Here is a 20,611-nt window from a genome sequence, read left to right as displayed (position 1 = left end):
ACCATATGATCCAGCAATCACACACCAAAACCCGCACACAGATGTTTCTAGCAGCTTTATCCATAATTAACAAAACTTGGGAGCAACCAAGATGTCCTTCAGTGGGTGAATGGAGAAATAAACTGTGGTACATCTAGACAATGGAATATTATTCAGTGTTAAAAAGAAGTGAGCGATCAAGCCATGAAAAGATATGGAGGAACTTTAAATGTATGTTACTAACTGAAAGAAACCAATCTGAAAAGGCTGCATACAATAGGATTCCACCTATAAGACGTTCTGGAAGAGGCAAAACTATGGAGACAGTAAAAGGAGTGGTTGCCAGGGGTTGGAGGTGGAGAGAGGGGTGAATAAGCAGAGCACAGAGGACTTTTAGGGCTGTGAAAATACTCTGTATGATACTATCATGATGGATACATGTCATTGTACATTTTGTCCAAACTCCTAGAACGTACAACACCAAAAGTAAACCATAACGTAAACTACAGACTTTGAGTGATTATGATGCGTCAGTGTAGGTTCGTCCATTGTAACAAATGTACCATCAGGTAGGGGATGTTGGTGGGGGGTGAGGATGTGCACATGTAAGGGCCGGGGGCATGTGGGAAATCTCTATACCTTCCCCTCAATTTTGCTGTGAACCTAAAACTGCTCCAAAAAATAAAGTCCTGATGATATAAAATAGATAAACAATAAGGTCCTACTATATAGCACACGGAACTATATTAAATATCTTATAATAAACTATAACGGAAAAGAATATGAAAAAGAATATATATGTATATGTATAACTGAATCACTTTGCTCTACATCAGCAACTAACACACATTGTAACATTTTTAAGAAGTCCTAATGAATAAAATTGAATATGCCTTATATAGCATCTTGGATGTTCTATACCAAGCTATTAATAGTGGTTTCCTTTGGGGCGTGGATTAAGGTGGAGGGCAGGGAGGGAGAGAAAACTTTCTCTTTTTCCTCCATGTTATTCAGCATTAATAGTTTGACTGTGATAGTCTGAAAGACTTTTGAGTAGAATGGGGTTCTGGGGTCCTGGTAGTTCTGGCTGGTGTGTGTCTCTGGCTTTGGACTCAGGAGGAGGGTGAGGGTTCGGCTTGGCAAGGGCAGGGCCCAGCTCCAGGGGTGTCTGGTAGAACCAGCTGTGACATCAGACAGGGATGTTGACAGAGTGACTCACTTTTCAGGAGTGGTGGAGATGACTCCCTCCTCTCCTTCCCTGTGAGCTGCCCCGAGGGCTAGAGCCTACAGAGCTCCCTGTTTCAGCCATCCTAAAAGGAGGAGTCCTTTTCAAATCAATAGAAACAAGGTACCATTTCAATCTGGGCCTTTGCACAAAGTTCTTTTGGAGCCAGCCTGGGGAGGGAGGGTAGGGGTTGTCCAAGGTTCATTGATTAGAGCAAAGGATGAAGAGTCCAAGGTTCATTGATTACAGCAAAGGTTCATTGATTAGAGCAAAGGATGGGGGGGAGCTGGGAAAGAGCCTTAAAATGGGGATCTGGGGACCCCTTGGGGCTGTGAGAGGTGAGTTTGGGATAGTGAAAGGTTTTTGTCATCCATTGAGCTTCATTAGTGACTTTTAATTTAAAAGAGCTTTTAAGTATGGTCATTTTCTTATTTGGCCTTCAGGACCACCTGTGAGGTAGAAGAAACTGGTGGAAATATGCCCATTTTCCAGATGAGGAGACTGAGGCCTGGAGAGATTAGACCACTTATCTGAGGGGCAGGTTAATAGCTGAGTGCAGTGTCCTCTCAGCCTGGCCCATAGCTTCTCTTTGCCTTTTTATCTACCACTGTGTCCCTCCTTGAGAAGGAAACAGAAAGACATCTCTGTCCCCAAGACAATGGTCCACCTCCTTGGAATCCAATGATGCCAGCCTGGCAGGAGCAGAGGGACCATCAGACAATGCTGGTCTCTGAGCAGGTTGTTGCTCATGAATCCACCCAACGTTGATGGGGCACTTGCTTCTGGCCGGGCACTGTGCTGAGTGCTTCACATACATGATCTCATGTCAGTCTCACAACAAGCCTATAATGTAGGAGACATTATTATCACCAGGCTGGCCATGTGGGCAATTTGGGTAACGTTGTGTTACAATTCTTCATTTTGTTTTTTAACACATCCTCGATTCCTGTTTGCCTCTGTTCATGGAACGCATGTTTGTTGAGCACTTGGTCTGTGCTGGTCTGTCGTAGACACGAGCATACAACAGTGGACAGAACAAATGGTATCCCTGCCCTCAAGAAGCTTACGGTCTCCTGTGGTGGGAGTGGCACAGAGAGACCATAAAAGGATGTTATCACTTTTATCCTCATAGCATCCTGGCCACAGGGTAGGGGAGGGGACGAATGGTACAGGAGGTTACCTCTGAGGTCATGCAGAGAGTGGCTGGCAGAGGACTGAGATCCTCTGTGGCCAAAATGGAAACGAATAGAACCACAAGCGAGAAGGAAGGAGGCAGCTGTGGGTACCCCAGAAGTCCTGAGGCGCCACAACACACAGAGTGGAGAACTCCAGATGTCAGCAATCCCTTCCCACAGCCAACAGTTCTACTAGCAACGCTTGGGGGAGGCAGGCAATGTCTCTTCACTTCAAGGGAGGCTCAGAGAAACTGAGTAAATGGTTCAGGTCACACAGCTAGTGGGAGATATAAGAGGGAGGGGGGTGGTTGGCTTTGGACTCCAAATTCAGTTCCCCTCCTCATCCCATTGCTCAGTGGAATTCAGAAGATGGAGGGTGAAACCAAGACTAAGAGGATCCTGACTTACAGATTGACACCCCCAACGTGGTCTGAGGCTTTGAGGTTTACAAAGCATTATGACACGTGTTTGTTACACTGTCTGTCCCTTCTTTTATGGTTGACTAGGACAGACTTCACGTGTGCATCAGCAGAACACAGGTGACACTTTCAACTGGGTCACTGAGGAGAGTGTAATCAAAGTTCTCTTTATAAAGGTGAAGTCAGGATATAGGGAAACCAACAAGACCTAGTGCCGGACCTGCATCGGCAGGGAGCCGTCATCTCCCCTAGCTTGAGGGGCAAGGAGAGGGAGTGATTACTGGGCCCAGGAGGAGTGGTGCTCCTGGTGGTCCTATGAAGAAGGCACCCTGGCAGGAGCTGGGACCTTCAGTGGAGACACACAGACAGTCCATGCTGACCTGGAAGGGAAGGAGCTGGAAAATACACACCCTGACTGTACCCTCTCCGTGCCCTCCAGTCTCCTGCTTGTGCCTTCGATTTGCTGAGCCCAACCCAAACCCAGAAGGCAGGGGAGCCTGATTCTATAGGCTACATGGGTCAGCCCCCCAAGGCACAGAGGGGGATGGAAAGGGTGGGGAGTAGCTATGGAGGGGCAAATAGAAAAGATCTAGCACAGCATGTGATGCAAGCAGATCAATAGCCATCAGCCTGACTACCTTAGATGGAGCTACTGGGTAAAGGCTCTCTCTCTCTCTGCTGGGATTGCTCAGCTGGTAGGATGTGAACCTGATGCCACTGATCATCTTGCTGCACATAAGAAGAGTGAAGCTTCAGAGTAAAGCCAACATAGAGAAAAAGTGAGGCCAGAAGAGATGGAGGGGGTTGGTATCCTGATGGCATAATTGTGTCCCTGGATCCAGCCACGCCTGAAGGTTGAGGAGACACCCTCAGAGCCAATGGATTTTGTTTAGTGTAACCTGGTAGGAGCTGGGATTCTGCCACTTGCACCGGAAAGGGTCCTGACTGATGCACAGCTGCCTGCAGGTGTCCAGGGATGAAGACAGGTCAGAGTGGAGATCTTCCAGTCCTGGGCCATGAGGGATAGTTTGTGAGCACCAATCCTTGAGGGCAGGGAGTATAAAAATGGGAAGGTGTCTCTAAAGGCAGAAGTCTCTGTGTGAAGTCATGACAACCACCAAAATCATGTGTAATAATACTGTCATCTGCCAGCTGCATCTCCCTGTGCTTGACATACATCAAATGGTGCCACCCTCTCCAAAATCTTCTGGGGGTGGTACATGCCCATTTTACAGATGAGGAAACTGAGGCATAGAGCTATCAAGTCACTTACAGAGCCAGGATTTGAAATCAGGTAGTCTGGCTCTTTTTTTCTTTCTTTTTTTTTTTGGCTGTGCTGGTGCGGCATCCAGGATCTTAGTTCCCTGATCACATCTCGAACCCATGCCCCCTGCATTGGGAGCACAGAGTCCTAACCACTGGACCAGTCTGGCTCTTCTGGCTCTTCTTAACCACCTTCCCCCCTCCACTTTCCTAAAACTTCCTCAAATAAAACTGAGTAGGGGCTTCCCTGGTGGCGCAGTGGTTGAGAATCTGCCTGCCAATGCAGGGGACACGGGTTCGAGCCCTGGTCTGGGAGGATCCCACATGCCGTGGAGCAACTGGGCCCGTGAGCCACAACTACTGAGCCTGCACGTCTGGAGCCTGTGCTCCGCAACGAGAGGCCGCGATAGTGAGAGGCCCGCACACCGCGATGAAGAGTGGCCCCCGCTTGCCGCAACTAGAGGAAGCCCTCGCACAGAAACGAAGACCCAACACAGCCAAAAATAAATAAATAAATAAATAAATTTTAAAAAGAAAAGATGACTACTATCTTTAAAAAAAAAAAAAACTGAGTAAAATCAAGATATAAACAGATATTAGCAAAGCTGCTCTGAGGGTGGGGGTCAAGGTCAGGGTTCAGAGAAGCCAGAGCTGAGCTCTCTGAGATTCATCATCGCACTGTGGAATTCCCTTTTCCTTCTCATTTTAGCACCACAGTAGAGGGCTATGAGGGAGTGCGCTGGGGAGCAGATTTGGACCCATATTCAGGAAGGGCCTCAAATGTAGACTTTTGGTGTAACCATCTTATGTGGAGTACAATTATATTTGTATCATATCTTTTTTTGAAAATCTATTGATTTGTTAAATGTAAACACTTAAACACATACTACAATATGTGCAAGCCCCTATCCCCCACTTTTTGGGCATTTCCCCTCCTCCTCCTTTTCCTTGTTCTTCTCCTTCCTCCTTTGAAAAACTGAAGGATAAATTCTCTTCTAAAGGAAACTAGGGCTGTTTGGAGAAATGGCTAATTCTAGATTTGGGTAAGGGAAATGTAGATGAACATCTAGTTTTCCAGAAACTAAGCAAGCACACACAGAAAATGGTGGGGACATGTCAAAAGGATGAAGGAACCAGCTTGAAGGGGCTCCCACTGGCCAAATTTGGGATAATTTGAGCATTAAATTAAATAATGATAGTAAGGGATTACAAATCATAGAATAAACTAAGAATTCATGAGTCCATACAGATATAAACAAAGTAGAATATCGACTAATAAACGTAAAAGGAATCCTGAAATTAGAAAAATCACCATTTGGCAGCTGTCACCATAATAATTTATTCAAGCAAGAATCACCAGTGATGGTGGGTGAGAGTATGATGAGAAACTGAATATTTACAGACTTAAAGTATCTCTCCACAAGATACTTATAAAGGGCAAAGAGAAAACCAGTAACCTTACAGCAGAGAAACCTGGCAGGCACCACCTTAACCAAGTGATCAAAGTTAAAATCACATGATATCAAACGCCTCCGGACACATTGCACTGAGAATGACATATCATTTCTGTGGTTTTCCTGCCCAAGATATAGAACCTGAATCTAATCATGGGGAAACAGCAGACAAGCCCAAATTGAGGAGCGCAGTTCAAAACAACTGGCCTTGACTCTTTTACAAATGTCGAGGTCCTAAACACAAACACTAAGGAACTGTTCCAGATCAAAGGAAACTGAAGGCACATTACCACTAAATGCAGTTCTGGACCAGAAGAATTCATGTATTTATTTTACTAAAAAATAAATTACCTGGTGGCGCAGGGGTTAAGAATCTGCCTGCCAATGCAGGGGACACGGGTTCGAGCCCTGGTCCAGGAAGATCCCACATGCCGCGGAGCAACTAGGCCCGTGAGCCACAACTACTGAGCCTGAGTGCTACAACTACTGAAGCCCGTGCACGTAGAGCCCGTGCTCTGCAACAAGAGAAGCCACTGCAATGAGAAGCCCTCGCACCGCATCGACGAGTAGCCCCCGCTCGCCGCAACTAGAGAAAGCCTGCGCACAGCAACGAAGACCCAACGCAGCCAAACATAAATAAATAAATAAATAAAACATTAGTGAGAAAATTGACAAAATTTAAATAAGATCTATATATTAGATAACAATATGAAATCAATGTTAATGTCTTGATTAACATTATCTTATAAGATAATGTCCTTGCTTTTAGGAAACACACACTGAAATATTTAGGGATGAAGGGGCACATCAGGTCTGCAACCACTCTCAAATGTTTCAAGAAAAAGAAATGTTTGGGTAAGGAAAATATAGATGAACATCTACTTTGTCATATATATATATATGAAGAGAGAGAGGGAGAATGGTAAAGAAAATGTAGTAAAAAGTTAATATTTGGGGAATGTGGAAACTCTGGGTAAAAGTTGTATGAAAATTTTTTATTATATTTTGCAACTGAAATAATTTCAAAATTAAAAATTAAAAATAGTGCAGTGTTAAAAATATACCTCATAGAGTGGGATTCTTAATGTGATCCCCAAATGGGTAACATGATTTGAGGCTAGTGTCTGGGATAACATAGGCAAATTCATCAAAAATATTATTTTATTAAATAAAATAATTGTTGGTTTGTTAAATCTGAAGGTTATAATTTATTTTCAGGCCATTACTAATCATAAATAAAGAAGTACATGATCAAAAAAATTGAGATGTAGTATACATGCAGTAAAGTACAATTTTACATTTTATATATACATGTAAATTTTGCAAGTTCTACTACCACTGATATTCACCCATTATTTAATCCTCTCAGGACCCTGGCCAGGTGGGCATCATTACCTTCAGTTTACAGAGAAGGAAACTGAGGAAGGTCACACACTAGCAAGGGGCAGGATCCAGATTCAAAGCACTGTATTTTGAATTCCAAAGCCAGTGTTTTTAAGCACTCTGATACACAAATTATTGATGCTATTGTCATCAACAAACATCAATTGAGTACCAGCTACTTTAGCTCCCCACTCCTCAGTTTCCTCATCTGTAAAATGGGATCATAGTAACACGTTTATCGAGTTAAGACACGTCAAGTGCTCAGAACAGTTCCTACACACAGTAAATGCTCAGGTGTGAATTGTTATTATTACCTACTGTGCATGAGGCACTGAGATCACCAAAGATGCTATTCTCCACTCCGGGCTACTCTCCACAAAGATAAACAGCCACTGCAGGCAACTCACATTGAGGACCAACCTGCGGATCTCTGCTCCAGAGAACCAGACAGACGGATGCCTTGGAGGGAGTGGGCTCGGCCAGCAGGACACTGAGATAGGCCTCCCAACATCGCTACTTGGTCTGGGAGAAGCAACTGCCTTTATTTGGCAGTAGTCCTCGTGGTGACTCCCCAGGCAAGTTAGCATATGTCTAACAGAACCCCCCAACCCACAAGAGGTCTCATCTGTCACCGTCAGTACAGGTCTGGGTGAATGAGACTTGTCCTTTTGCCTGGAGATCTCCCCACTGGCCCTGGAGGTCCCTGTCAGGATCAGTCAGGATCCAATCAGAAAAAGAGAAACCACTCCAAGCATCTGAAGAGGGCCTGATTGCAGAGAATTAGATACACATGTGGTAGAAGAGTGGGGAAGCCAAAGAGCCATTGAGAAAGTTACTGCCACCCCTCAGCTGGAGGGGCAAGGGGGCAGATGATGTCACTGGAGCCCAGGGCCAGGGTCACCTGCATAAGCTGTAACCATGACTGGCCTGTCCTCTGGGAGCTGTGGAAAAGATGTGGCCACAACCAGAGGTGTTGCCCAAGGCAGAGAGAGAGGAGAACTCCATCCTCCCACCCCCATGCCCTCCCCCGGTGCCACAAGCTTCTTCCTTTCACCTGCCCCCTGGGCTCCAGCCAGTGCCCTCCAGCTGACCCAGGAGCCTGGGGGGTGCAGCCTGAAAGGCTCATTGCCACCCCCCTACCGCCCCCCTCCCCACACGGATGAAGAAGGGGAAGGAATAGATCTCAGGGCACAGGGGCTAAGACTAGCCCATGGCCTTTCCACCTTGGCATTCCAATAGCTCATCCAGTGCCTGGCACAGACCCAGGCTTCATAAACATGTGTGAACAAATGATTGACCATTGGGGCAGGAAGGCACAGTGCCCTATGTCACTGATTGTTTTAAAAAGTGAACACCTGGTATAATCACTCTGGAAAACTGGTAATATTTACTAATGTTGAACACACTATGACCTAGCAATTGCACTCCTAAGCGCGTACCTAACATAAGTGTGTACATATGTTCACCAGAAGACATTTACTGGAATGTTGGTAGTGTTGCTTATTACAATAGCCTCATACTGGAAACTCCCCAAAAGCTCATCAACAGTGAAATGGATAAACACAATGGAATACTGTACAGCCACGGTAATGAATGATCTATAACCACCCACATCAATGTGGATGACTTGTCAACAGGATGGCAAGGGAAGGAAGCCAGACACAAAGGAGTATGTGCTGCATGATTCCATTTGTATAAATAGAAAAACAAGCAATACTAATGTCTGCTTCAGAAGCCAGAGTCGTGGTCACCCTTGGTGGTGATGGTGACAGTAAAGGAGTATTTGGGAGGGGGCTTCTGGGTAATGTTCTGTTTCTTCAGCCATGTGCTGGTTACATGAGTGTACTCAGTCTTCGAAATTTTGTTAAGCTATACATTTATGATTTACACACATTTTTCTATGTTATTCTTTAATTATGTTTACCTTAAAAAAAAAAAATACCCTAAGAGAGGGCCTGTTTACTTATCCCACATCCTGCATCCCTCATCTCAGTCCAGAGAGCTTCCCTGGAAACCGATGCAGGAGGATGCTGGGCCTGGGTTCACAGTCAAAGATGAGAAAGAAACAAGCCCCGAGGCCTGGGGTCTTTTTGGGTGCCAAGCCACGTGCTAAGCTCTTACAGGAGTGGTCTCATGGCCCCATCAGTTGCGCACGCGCACACACACACACACACCTCTAGGGGGTAGCACTATGGTTATGAGGAACGAGGCTCAGTGAGCTGACCGGCTCCAAGCCACACAACTAGTAACTGGTTGGGGCAAGATTGAAACTCAGGTTGTGTTGGCCCCAGAGCCCAGGATCTTAACCCCTTTGCTCCTCTATTATCCAGAGGAAGCAGGAGACACAAGTGATGATGTTGACTATGGCTCCTAGCCCTTAACTGCACACCTCTGATTCTGATTTTCTGCAGGAAAACCAGAAGGTGGATGTTAGTAACGATCTTCCCTGCTTTCTTCTAAAGGGGTGAAGCACAGATGACCATCCTTCAATTCCCCAAAGGTGCTCGCTCTCCTCTTCGGGCCTTTGCACAAGCTTTCGATTCTCCCAAAACTACTCTTCTTTTGGTCTTCACTTAGGGGCTAAAGTTGTGCTTGAGTTTGGACTTATGAGTCTGACTCACCTGGATTTGAATCCTACTCAGTCTTCAAATCTCAGATTAGGCCTCACTTGTTCCAGGAAGCGTTCCATGACCCCTTGCAACCTGGGCACCTTGTACTTCCCTGTTATAGCACTCCCCCACTGGACTGTAATTGTTTACATCAGACTGGCAGCTCCACGTGATCAGACACACCAGCCTTGCTGCTTGCTGTTGCATCCCCAGGGCCAAGCTCATAGTAGGTGCCTGACAAATATTTGTTGAAAGAATGGAGGAAAGTGCTCTGGCAGTCATCGGATGATGGTCCACCTTGAAGGGCTGGTCCCTTTCCCATAACGTGCAAATATCGCTTGCCTGTGAGCCCGAGTTCCTTTGTTTGCTTTTTGAGCATCTTTCTTTTTGGGGAAGGAGAGGTCAGACACTTTTCATTTATGGTTGAAGCTTATACTTTGGGTGGATCTGATCATGTGATTCTTAAGTCAAAATGCAGAGTGCTACAAAAATGCCAGGCAGGGGGCAGCATCCACATGGAGATACTGGAGGCTGTCAGAAGAAGTGGTCCCAGAAAAATGGAAGGTGAGGGTGGCCTCTGGACTTTAAGCCGCTCTGAGACCCTTTTTATTTGTAGCTGTCTGGATTAGCAGAGACACATTCTCCTCGCTTCCCAGAGAAGAAACGCCTCCCTCTGAAGCAGGGTTTCCCAACCTCACCACTATTGATATTTTGATATAAATATTTGTTGTGGGAAATTGTCCTGTGCTTTGAAGGGTGTTTAACAATGTAGTGGGTTGAAAAGCATCCCTGAAAATTCATGTCCATCTGGAACCTCAGAAGGTGACCTTGTTTGAAATAAGGATCTTTGCAGATGTAAATAGTTAAGGATCTTGAGATGAAATCATCTTGGATTTAGGGTTGACCCTGAATCTAATGACTAGTGTCCTTATAGAAAGAGGACAGGCCACACAAGACCCAGGGAAGAAGGCCATGTGAAGATGGAGAAGGAGATTGGCGTGATAGAGCTACAGGGCAAGGAATGCTAAGGATTGCTGGGAGCCATCAGAAGATGGGAAGAATTCTTCCCTAGAGCCTTCGGAGGGAGTGTAGCCTTGCCAGCACCTTGATTTTTGACTTCTAGCCTCCAAAATTGTGAGACAACAAATTTCTGTTGTCTTAAGCCATTTGTTTGTGGTGTTTTGTTATGGCAGCCTTGGGAAACTAATATTGCATACAAGCACTGTCTCTGGCTTCTACCCTCTAGAAGTCAAGAGTACCCTTCTCAGTTATAACAAACAAAAATGTCTCCAGACATTGCAGAATGTCTCCTGGTTGAGGGAGCAAAATAGTCCCCTCTCTACCCCTTGTTGAGAACCACTGCTCTAATGGGGCAAAAATGATGAGAGGACTGAGCAAAGTGGGATGAACCTGGGTTTAAATTTCAGCCCCACCCAGAAGAGCTACGTGACCTTGGGAAAGTTGCTAAACATCTCTGAACCTCAGTCTCCGCATGAGTAAAATGGGAGTTAAAAAGGTACTTGGGGGACTTCCTTGGTGGTCCAGTGGCTAGTTTTCATTTTTTTCATTTTTCAAAGCATTCTCTTGTTGCTTTATAATCGTGATAGCTGCTTTATTTAATTTCCCTTCTCTTGGGAATTCCCTGGTGGTCCAGTGTTTAGGGCTCCTCGCTTCCACTACAGGGGGCACGGGGTCATGCTGAGGCAATGAGGGAATATGTCGAACGTGCTTAGCACGGCGTCCAGCCCTTAGCGAACGCTCAATAAACAGTAACTGAGAGAGTAATTGTTGTGTTTTTATTAAGCAATACTAATATTACCTAATGGGTAATAAATATATTAAGAAATAACAATGGCAATGATCATTATCATTATTATTTACCATTTGCAAGCTGAGTCAGTTTTTCTCATCAAAATCTACTATGGACTGATGGGAAACCCGGGCAGTGGCTCTTAAAGATGGAGGAGGTGCTGGGTTTCCCATCTTGGCATCCTACTTTCCAAACTCCTTCTTTCTCTTACTCCATCCCACTTGAGCCCGAGAGGAAGCTTGCAAGATGCACAGGGCAGTCACTTAAAATGTGTCATCCTCATTTCACAGAGGTAGAAATGGAGGGGCAAAAGCATTGAGTGACTTATCCAAGTCAAGCGGCCAGTAGCCAAGTCAGGGCTGGAACTCTGGGCCACTAAAACACTCTGTGCTCCTCGCTCTCCCACCTCTAAGGCACCCTTTCCCCCACTTCTTTTAGATACCTGGCACTACCTCCCTGGGCCCGTCCAAATTTATGATTGGTGGTTCCAACAGAACCCAGCTCATGGTGGGCAGGACTGGATACATAGTCAAGTATTCTGTCTCTACCAGGGTCTAGTAACAGGCCAGGAGCTGTTTCTCAGAAGGTGTGAAAATTCCTGCCGTGGACTGCATGGTCGGTCTTGCTCCAAAATCCCAGGTCCTGCACTGTTATTCTCCCACTGGATCTTGCTTTAAGCTTCACGCTTTTCCCACCACTAATACCTCTAACACCATAAGGCCTGCTGTATCACATAGCCCAACTGACAGGGCTATTGGCACCATAGCTGGACCTGCTGCAGAGCCCTTTCTTGCTTTGAGCCCTCTTGGGGCTGGCACCCATTTGTACCACATGGTATATGAGCATATTAAGCATTGTTCCCTGAGCCCATCCCAAGAAGCTGGTGGCAGGGCTCAGTCTCTCTGCTATCCTCTCTAGTAAGTCCACTCTGGCCCTAAAATTGTGCATCCTAAGCAGCAAAACAAAAGTCCTTCTTTGGACTTTAGTGACTATGTGTTGATGCTAACACACGTCTCTTGCGGGGTGGTGGGGGTCAGGGAGTGGCTGACCCTCATTCTAAGCATTTTATCACAGCTTGCTTTCTAACCGCATCCAGGCCCACCCTCCCTCAAAGAAGTCTGCCCATCCTGCCCTCTGTCCTCTTCCATCCTGTTGGGAGCAGACAGACAGCAACCCTGCTGCCTGGCAGATCCTTGTCTGGAGGCACATGGGTGTAGGAGTCAACAGCACGGACTTGAGTTTAGCTGGAGGGTGACTCCATTCCTGGGTGGCCACTCATCTAAGCTACTATATTCCTCAGTTCCCTGATCTGTAAGAGGAAGACAATAGTACCAATTTCATGAGACTGTTTTGAGAATGAAATGAGTTGATGACTATAAAACGCTGTGAGGCACAACGCTTGCCACCATCATCACTCCAGGTTGCAACAGCTGGTTTAGGGGCTATCTCCTCATTTAACTAGAAGCCCCTTGAGGGCCGGAAATGGTCTGCTCCATACAGTACCCCAGGATACTCAGGACATAATACATTATCACTATTTAGAAATGTCTCTTTAATTTATACCCATTTAATAATCAGCCAAGTTTTTTCCTTCCAGGAATACAGGTTATTAGTATCCGAGAGAAACTGCAGTGAGTATGTATGAAGTGCCAGGTGTCGAACAGAGTAGAGGCCTCACAGTGAGGTGCAAGAAGCAAGACACTCTGACAAATCGAATGAACTTTCTGGGTCTTAGTTTCCCAGTTTGGAAAAAGAGAAGAATAGATACTATTACAAGGTTGCTGCAAGGATTTTCATAAACCATGCTTAACACGGTGCCAAGGGCATAGTAAGTGCTGAGCAAACAGTAGCTGTTATTATCATCATTTTAAGAATTATTGTTGAAAAAGTGAACGGTGAATGCACTTACGCGTGTAGCCAAGGCCAGTAAACTCGTTCTGGTCAGCGCGGCGCTGGGCGGGAGCGCTGGGCGGGGCCTCCGAAGCCCCGCCCCTCCACGCACGCGTCAGGTCGCCGTGGCAACGCACTGCTAGGTCGCAGTCAGAGTGACGCGTGGCCGCTAGCCCCACGGCGCTCTCGGCCACACTAGGCATTGACAAGGGGCTTTGACAAGGGTAGCTTCGGCAGTGATGACGGACGAGGACTCTGAGACTTCTGCCAGCGAGGCGCAAGCCCAGGATGAGAGCGAGCTGCCTGTTATCCAGCTGTGTGGGCTGGTGGAAGAGCTCAGGTACCAGCCTGCCGGCTTCTGGGGGCGGTCCCTCCTCAGCGTGTGGGCTCGGAGCTTGGTCCAGCACGGAATGCTCCAAGTCCGCCTTGAACACTGAGGAAACTGAGACCCCCAAAGTGGGGAAGGCGCTTACCTTTGCTCTTTATTCCCGTGTTTCCACTGCCATGGCGCTAACAAGCCACTGATGGAGCCAAAAAAAGAAGGTGGTGCGAAGCCCAGAGGGTAATTGGTGAAGCCAGAGCTTCAGCCTGGTGGGTCTGTCTGGTGCCACACTGTGTGCTTAGCCGCTCCTCTACTGTGCGGCGGCAGCTTGGACCAGGTGACCTCTAAGCCCCTTTCCAATGCTAAGATTCTATGCTAAAATTAATGTGGCAGCAGATAGAAAGGAGGCTATTGAGATGTTTTTAGTATGAAGCAGCTTATATCTGAACCTGAGTATAAGCATGGAGGTGGACAGCAAAGAAGGACTAGCTCAATATTCTGTATTTTTAGCAGTCTGTTTTAATATCTACTATAGCAAGTAAATTGGATGTCAAGATTCCATGATGTAGTTGAGGTTAATTGTACAACTTACTGGTCTCATACAGAATATCCTGGCCTGGCAGCTGAATAGGTGTTACTTCAATATATTTTTAAATAGTTTAGGTCAGAATTGAGGTATTATTGCTAAAATAGCTACAATCTTTTGAGTGCTTATTATGTGCCAAGTATTTTGCATATATGACCTTATAGAATGGCACATAACCCTAGAAAGTTGGTGAGGAAACAGACCCAAAAGTTAAGTCACTTTCCTACAGTCACACAGCTAGTCAGTGGTAGTGCTAAGATTAAGACTCAGGTGTAACTCCCCAGCCTAAGCTGGGAACATGACATATGCTGAAAAAGAAAGATGCTTTGATATATTGGGCTTTTCTGTTGAGCCTTTCCCACTAATCTTAAAATTCAGCCAAACAGGATTTTCAGCTCAATAAACAGATATTCAGCTCAATAATGTATGCAAATATCAGAGCTGTTCTCTCTCATATATACATTTACATACATATGTGTGTATTATACACACTCATATAGAACATACATGTATGTTATATAAGTTAAAAGGGTCATAGTCTTGGCATATACAGAATAAGCTAGGTTTATTATCTCTAGTTGTTTAAAAACCATCTATTCAAAGCTTTTCCACCATTTATAATAGACTTCTAGTGGATACTTCATCCACTGCGTGCTGGAAATGAAAGAGCTGAGAAATATAAACCAAAGGAAAAACCTCTGAAGATTGTGGATGTGTGTAATTTCAAGAATTCAGTAGTAATTCAGAAGGAAACTCACAAATGGGTTAGAAGATACTTGAAGAAGAAACTTGTAGCAATTTAAAATATATAGGCATGTCTCATTTTATTGCATTTTGCTTTACTGCACTTTGCAGATACTGTGTTTTTTACAAAATGAAGGTTTGTGGCATCCCTGCATTGAGCAAGTCTATTGATGCCACTTTTTCCAACAGCATTTGCTCACTTCGTGTCTCTGTCACATTTTGGTAATTCTTGCAATATTTCAAACTTTTTCATTATTATTATATTTGCTATGGTGATGTGTGATCAGTGATTTTTGATGTTACTATTGCAAAAGGATTATGACTCACTGAAGGCTCAGATGATGGTTAGCATTTTTTTAGCAATAAATTATTTTTAAAGTAAGGTATGTATTTTTTTTAGACATAATGCTATTGCACACTTAGTAAACTACAGTATAATATAAACATAACTTTATATGCACTGGAAAACCAAAAACTTTATATGACTCACTTTATTGCAATATTTGCTTTGTTGAGGTGGTCTGGAACTGAACCTGGAATATCCCTAAGGTATGCCTGTAATCCCAGTGCTCTGAATTTTGTGGCTCCTTAGATGTATTTAAAAAATATATAGAATACTTAAATTGCATTTACTGTGTGCCAGACACTGTCCCAAAGTCTTTGCATTTCTTATCGCAACCCTCAATGATAGGTGCTGTTATTATTCCCATTTTACAGATGAGGAAAGTGAGGCACCAAGAGGTTAATTATCTTGCAGAAGGTCATACAAAGCTAGTAAGTGTTAAATACTAGTTATTTGGGGTTTAAACTCCTATTGGTGGAACTTACTTAGGCACCCTCTGTCTTGCAGCTACGGAAACTCTGCTCTCAAAACTGAGACAGAGATGTTTGAAAAATATTACAATAAATTGGAGCCCAGGGACCAGCGACCTCCACGATTATCAGAAATGAAAATATCAGGAGCAGAAATTGCACAGGTACGCAAGAGAGATCTAAGAATTCTTTTATTCTGTTTGTCCCTTTAGATGCAAGTGGTGTTTGTTATCCATTTTTGGTGTTCCCTCTTGGCCAAGTGGCATATGACTTTCTCACTGTTCTACTTTTGATTCTTCCTTCCCCTCCAAGGTTTCTCTTTCAAATGAGTATGAGGGGAACCAGGTTCAACTCACAGTGGATTGACTCTCACAGAATATCTTAGTTAATTTGAAATAACTCCCTTCATTTTGGGGACCCAAACGTGTACAAGGCCTGCCCAGCCACATACAGGAGTGAAGATGGGCCTGGTGTGGGCACTGGAGAGTTCCTCCCTCATCTAAAAGGGCCAGCCAGACAACCTGGTATTGCCAGAGCAGCTGATTTTTCAAGAGAAGCTGGAAATCTGGATTATTTTGGTAGAAGCCTCTGATTTTCAAATGTGGGTAATTAATTTCTTTTTAATTTAAAACTGTGTATAGGTCTATTTTTTTGAGGGCCAAACAATGTCATCTTCAGGTCCACACATTCCCTGGGCCACCTGCTTTTGACCTTGGCTTCAATGCCTAGGAAATCCAAAATTCTTGTCTTTTTGGTTTTTGCTGAACACCGTGGCCCCTGATGCAATTTCTCTTCTGTGTTCAGTTTGGGCAGCACTGAGCTCCAGGCTTTCCCTGACACTGACTTGAGTGCTAGTCTATAGCAGGTTCACGGTTTTCCCACCCTCAAGACACTTTCCCTCATTTATTTTCAGTTCATTGTCAAGCATAGGCCTTTGAAGTATTTGGCACGGTGGCTTAGGTTGACTTGTGAAATGAACATCACCTCAGGCCTAATATCCAGAATCCTTTCACGTTGAATTGGTTCTCTCTGGATGTCATTCAGAGCGTTTTCTAGCAGGCCTGAGTGGTCGTTTTGATGCCCACCTTAGGCTGCTTTATTGCCAATTCCTATTCGACAATGGCTTTGTTATTCTTGTGTTACAGTTACGAGGCAGGCGTAGATCCAAATCCCGCATAAGTCTAGAACGTGTAACAGGCCTCAGCGTGGACCAAAAATTCAAGCTTGTGCAAAAAGAGCTGGACGACACGAAGAGTGAAATAAGGCACATAAGGGCAAATGCCGAGAGGGACCTGCAGCATCACGAGGTATACCTTCCTGTAGGCTGTCCTCCCTGGGCTCCCCGTTTCCGCCTCAGCAAGAAGTACCTGTAATATGTTCATATAAGTGTTGGTGCTTTGAGAGAAACACAAGTAGGATAAGATAAATTGAGGACCTACCTTTAAGGAACTTACCATCTGCTTGAGGAGATATCAAATTTTAAACTCTTTAAGATGAAAAATTTCAAAATACACAAATGTAGAGAAGCTAGCACAGCGAACCCTTATGTATTCAACACCCACACGTAACAGTCATCAATGCATGGCCACTCTTGTTCCCTCCATATCCCTACCAACTTCCCTCTCGTAATAGGCCACTGGGCTATTATGAAGTGAATCTTAAACATATCATTTATCTGTAAATATTTCAATATATGTCTCTAAGATATGGATTCTTTAAAAAAAAAACCCATAACCATAATAACCATAAATGCCCTTAAAAATTTATAATAATTCCTTACTAATACAAGGGGCTGGAGGTTTAAGTCAGTGAGTTGGGCGAAAAATCCCTTGTCACCCTCCATATGCAGCGTCCATGACCATGGTTCATGTCTTGTTAGAGACCACTGCAATCAGTTTTCCTCCAGAGAAGAAACATCGCTGTTAACTTGGTTGCCCATGGGATGGAGTTGTTGGCTTGCATTTGATAGCCATGTTGTATGAAAAATAGATATTTCTGTTCTATTTCTAAATTTTTCCATTTCTAAATGGAGGCACACACAGAATCACACTCATTTCCTTGAAAGAGATGGGTCAGTGGACTCATGTCTCCATTGATAGAATCATCTGTACTGCATAAACCTATCCTTCTTTCCCTCTCTCCCTCTCTCCCTCCTTCCTGCCCTTTCCCCTCTCTCCTTCTTTCTCTTCCCAAACATGCATCGTTGAATTCTAACATGTTAAAGGAGGTCAGGATGTGGTAGCTTTGTCCTGACATGCTAGACTGTGTGATTAAACATCACGGTGTGGGCTAGAGTGGTCAAAGAAGACTGTGTTGAGGAGGTGGGGCTGGACATAGGACTTGGCGTGGCCTTGAAGAATGGTGGCATTTGTTTAAGGAATAGGAAGACAAGGGCACCCTAGGTAAGGTGAATGACATGAACAAGGAAGTGGCGGTAGGAATGAACATGACAAGTCAGGACCTTGAGGAGGCTGGTGTGATTAGAGAAGAGGGCGCTTTGGGGGCTATGGTAGGAAATCAGGTCGAGTAGGGCTGTGAGACCTTGAAAGCCAAGCAGAGGGGCTTCTCTTTGATGTCTTAGAGATCAGGACCCCAGTGAGGATAACTGAGCAGAAGAGCGATGCATAGGAAGCGGCATTTAAGGCGGATGCATGTTCTGGCCTGTGAAGATGATGGGGAGGGAGGAGGCTGGGGCCACACGCCAGCCGGAGAAGGAAGCTGCTTTTGCTCCTTGGTGCCCAGTGAAAAAGCCTGAACAAGGATGATTTGCTCTGCAGCTACTCACTTCGTTCTTTAAAATAACGTATGTGTGTTTGTGTTTTCTTATTTAAAGACAGTCTCTGTTGTAGCAAAATTTAAACATACAGGTAAGCTAAAAGGGGAACATTTGAAAACATCCACAGTCTTACCACCTAAGACTTGTATTTGGCTCTTGTGTTCTTCTCCTAGAGTTTATGTTATTTTCTATGTGTGTATGAATTTCTTTATAAAAAGGTATCATATTATTTTGTAAACTATACTTTTCACTTAATAATGTCTTTCCATATCAATACATAGATTCATTTATAGCATCATTTTTAAAATTACAGAGTGCTTCTTTGCCTCCCCACTAATCCATCTTTCCAGATATGACTCTGGTTAATGTTTTGGCCTATAGCCTTCCAGATATTTTTTATATATATGATATGATATTAATGTTATAATTTTTAATGAATAAATAATGTTTCAGATATGGAAATACATATTTCTGGAGATACTCAAGGCCCTGTTTCTTTTTGTTTTTTGTTTTTTAAATCCACCCTCATGACCGCTTTTTTTTTTTTTTTCTTAATTTATTTATGTTTGGCTGCGTTGGGTCTTTGTTGCTGCTCGCGGGCTTTCTCTGGTTGCGGCGAGCGGGGGCTACTCTTCGTTGCGGTGCGCGGGCTTCTCATTGCGGTGGCTTCTCCTGTTGCGGAGCATGGGCTCTAGGTGTGCGGGCTTCAGTAGTTGTGGCACGAGGGCTCAGTAGTTGTGGCTTGCGGGCTCTAGAGCGCAGGCTCAGTAGTTGTGGCACACGGGCTTAGTTGCTCTGCGGCATGTGGGATCTTCCCGAGCCAAGGCTCGAACCCGTGTCCCCTGCATTGGCAGGCGGATTCTTAACCACTGCACCAGCAGGGAAGTCCCAAGGCCCTGTTTTTGTTTGTTCTTCCCCTTTATATCGAGACTATAACTTTTTTGAGGCATGCTTTTAAATAATAATATTCGTATTGTCCAATTTGTATCTTAAGGATATCTTTCGAAGACTAAGAAGAAACGTTATGCATTGGGACACAAATAGGTCACCCAATACGTCTAGGTTTCCTTAGACGGCTATATCCTTGAGAAATTTTGTAAACTGTTCTCTCTTTGTGCTGGCTCCCCCAGGCTATCGTTGAGGAAGCTGAAATTCGGTGGACCGAAGTTCAGAGAGAAGTGCATGAGTTTGAAAAAGATATTCTAAAGACCATATCCAAGAAGAAAGGGAGTATTTTGGCCGCTCAGAAAGTGATGAAGTACATTGAGGACTTGAACCGCCGGAGGGTGAGTGGGCAGGAGGTTAGAGCTTAGAAGGGGAAATAGATTCGTAGAACGATGACACAGATGTGGCCCACGTGAGGCAGCCCCACTCCATTTGGTCCACCGTAAATGCTGCCCACATATGCAGATTTTTTGTGTCCCTCACAGCATGTGTGTCTCAAAATGCAAGTTTATCGAGTCTAAAATCAATCAGGCAGGATGAATATTCATAGTATCTCAGACCGTATGTAAGTCCCCTACATACGAACCTTCAAGTTGCGAACTTTCAAAGATGTGAACATGCGTTATAAACCTACAGTACAGTACTATACAGCTGATTGTGTTGGTTGGGTACCTAGGCTAACTTTGTTGGACTTACAAACAGATTGGACTTATGACCTCGCCTCGGAATGGAACTCGTTCGTATGTAGGGGACTTACTGTATTTTGCTGTTTGTTTCAAGATCTGATGTTATCTTGAGAAAGGTGTGAGTCTGTCTAGTCAGGTGACTACGTGGCATGCGACAAGTAAATCTTAATTTCTTTGAGTTCCATTATTGTAAGAATGAGACATAAAATGCTCCTTCTTTTCCAAAGGTTTTGTAGCATATCAAACTTTGGATCCTGGAGATAGGTAGAGTCACTAACTGTAACATGTTATATGTAATAAAAAGTATGTAAATTACCAAGAGAATAATAGACCAAAGAATCATAAATCATTTTGTCAGTAAAGGCCCCTATACCTAAAGATATACCCAAGTTATCTTGAATTTAAAATCAATAGAACATTTGTATGGAGCAGACCCAGTTTCCTCTGCTTCTTGGTCATGAGCAAAATACCATAGCAACACCAGCTTGAGTAGCCATAAAAGACTTAAAAATAGGTGACTGAATGTTAGGGC

General features: G+C 44.4%; 1 protein-coding gene across 1 annotated transcript in view; it reads left to right on the top strand.

Moving 5' to 3' along the window:
* Positions 1-13,364: 13,364 nt before the first annotated feature.
* The window catches only part of CFAP263 (cilia and flagella associated protein 263), a 33,766-nt gene continuing 26,519 nt past the window's right edge, over positions 13,365-20,611 (top strand). Inside the window, exons 1-4 of the mRNA XM_068528060.1 lie at positions 13,365-13,547; positions 15,710-15,836; positions 16,818-16,979; positions 19,579-19,734. Coding sequence (XP_068384161.1) covers positions 13,447-13,547; positions 15,710-15,836; positions 16,818-16,979; positions 19,579-19,734 — 546 coding nt within the window. The 5' untranslated portion in view covers positions 13,365-13,446. The remainder of the gene's footprint in view (positions 13,548-15,709; positions 15,837-16,817; positions 16,980-19,578; positions 19,735-20,611) is intronic.

The sequence above is a fragment of the Eschrichtius robustus genome, chromosome 19 (assembly GCF_028021215.1).
Source record: "Eschrichtius robustus isolate mEscRob2 chromosome 19, mEscRob2.pri, whole genome shotgun sequence".
NCBI classification, from domain to species: domain Eukaryota; kingdom Metazoa; phylum Chordata; class Mammalia; order Artiodactyla; family Eschrichtiidae; genus Eschrichtius; species Eschrichtius robustus.
This window is presented reverse-complemented; position numbering and strand designations above follow the sequence as displayed.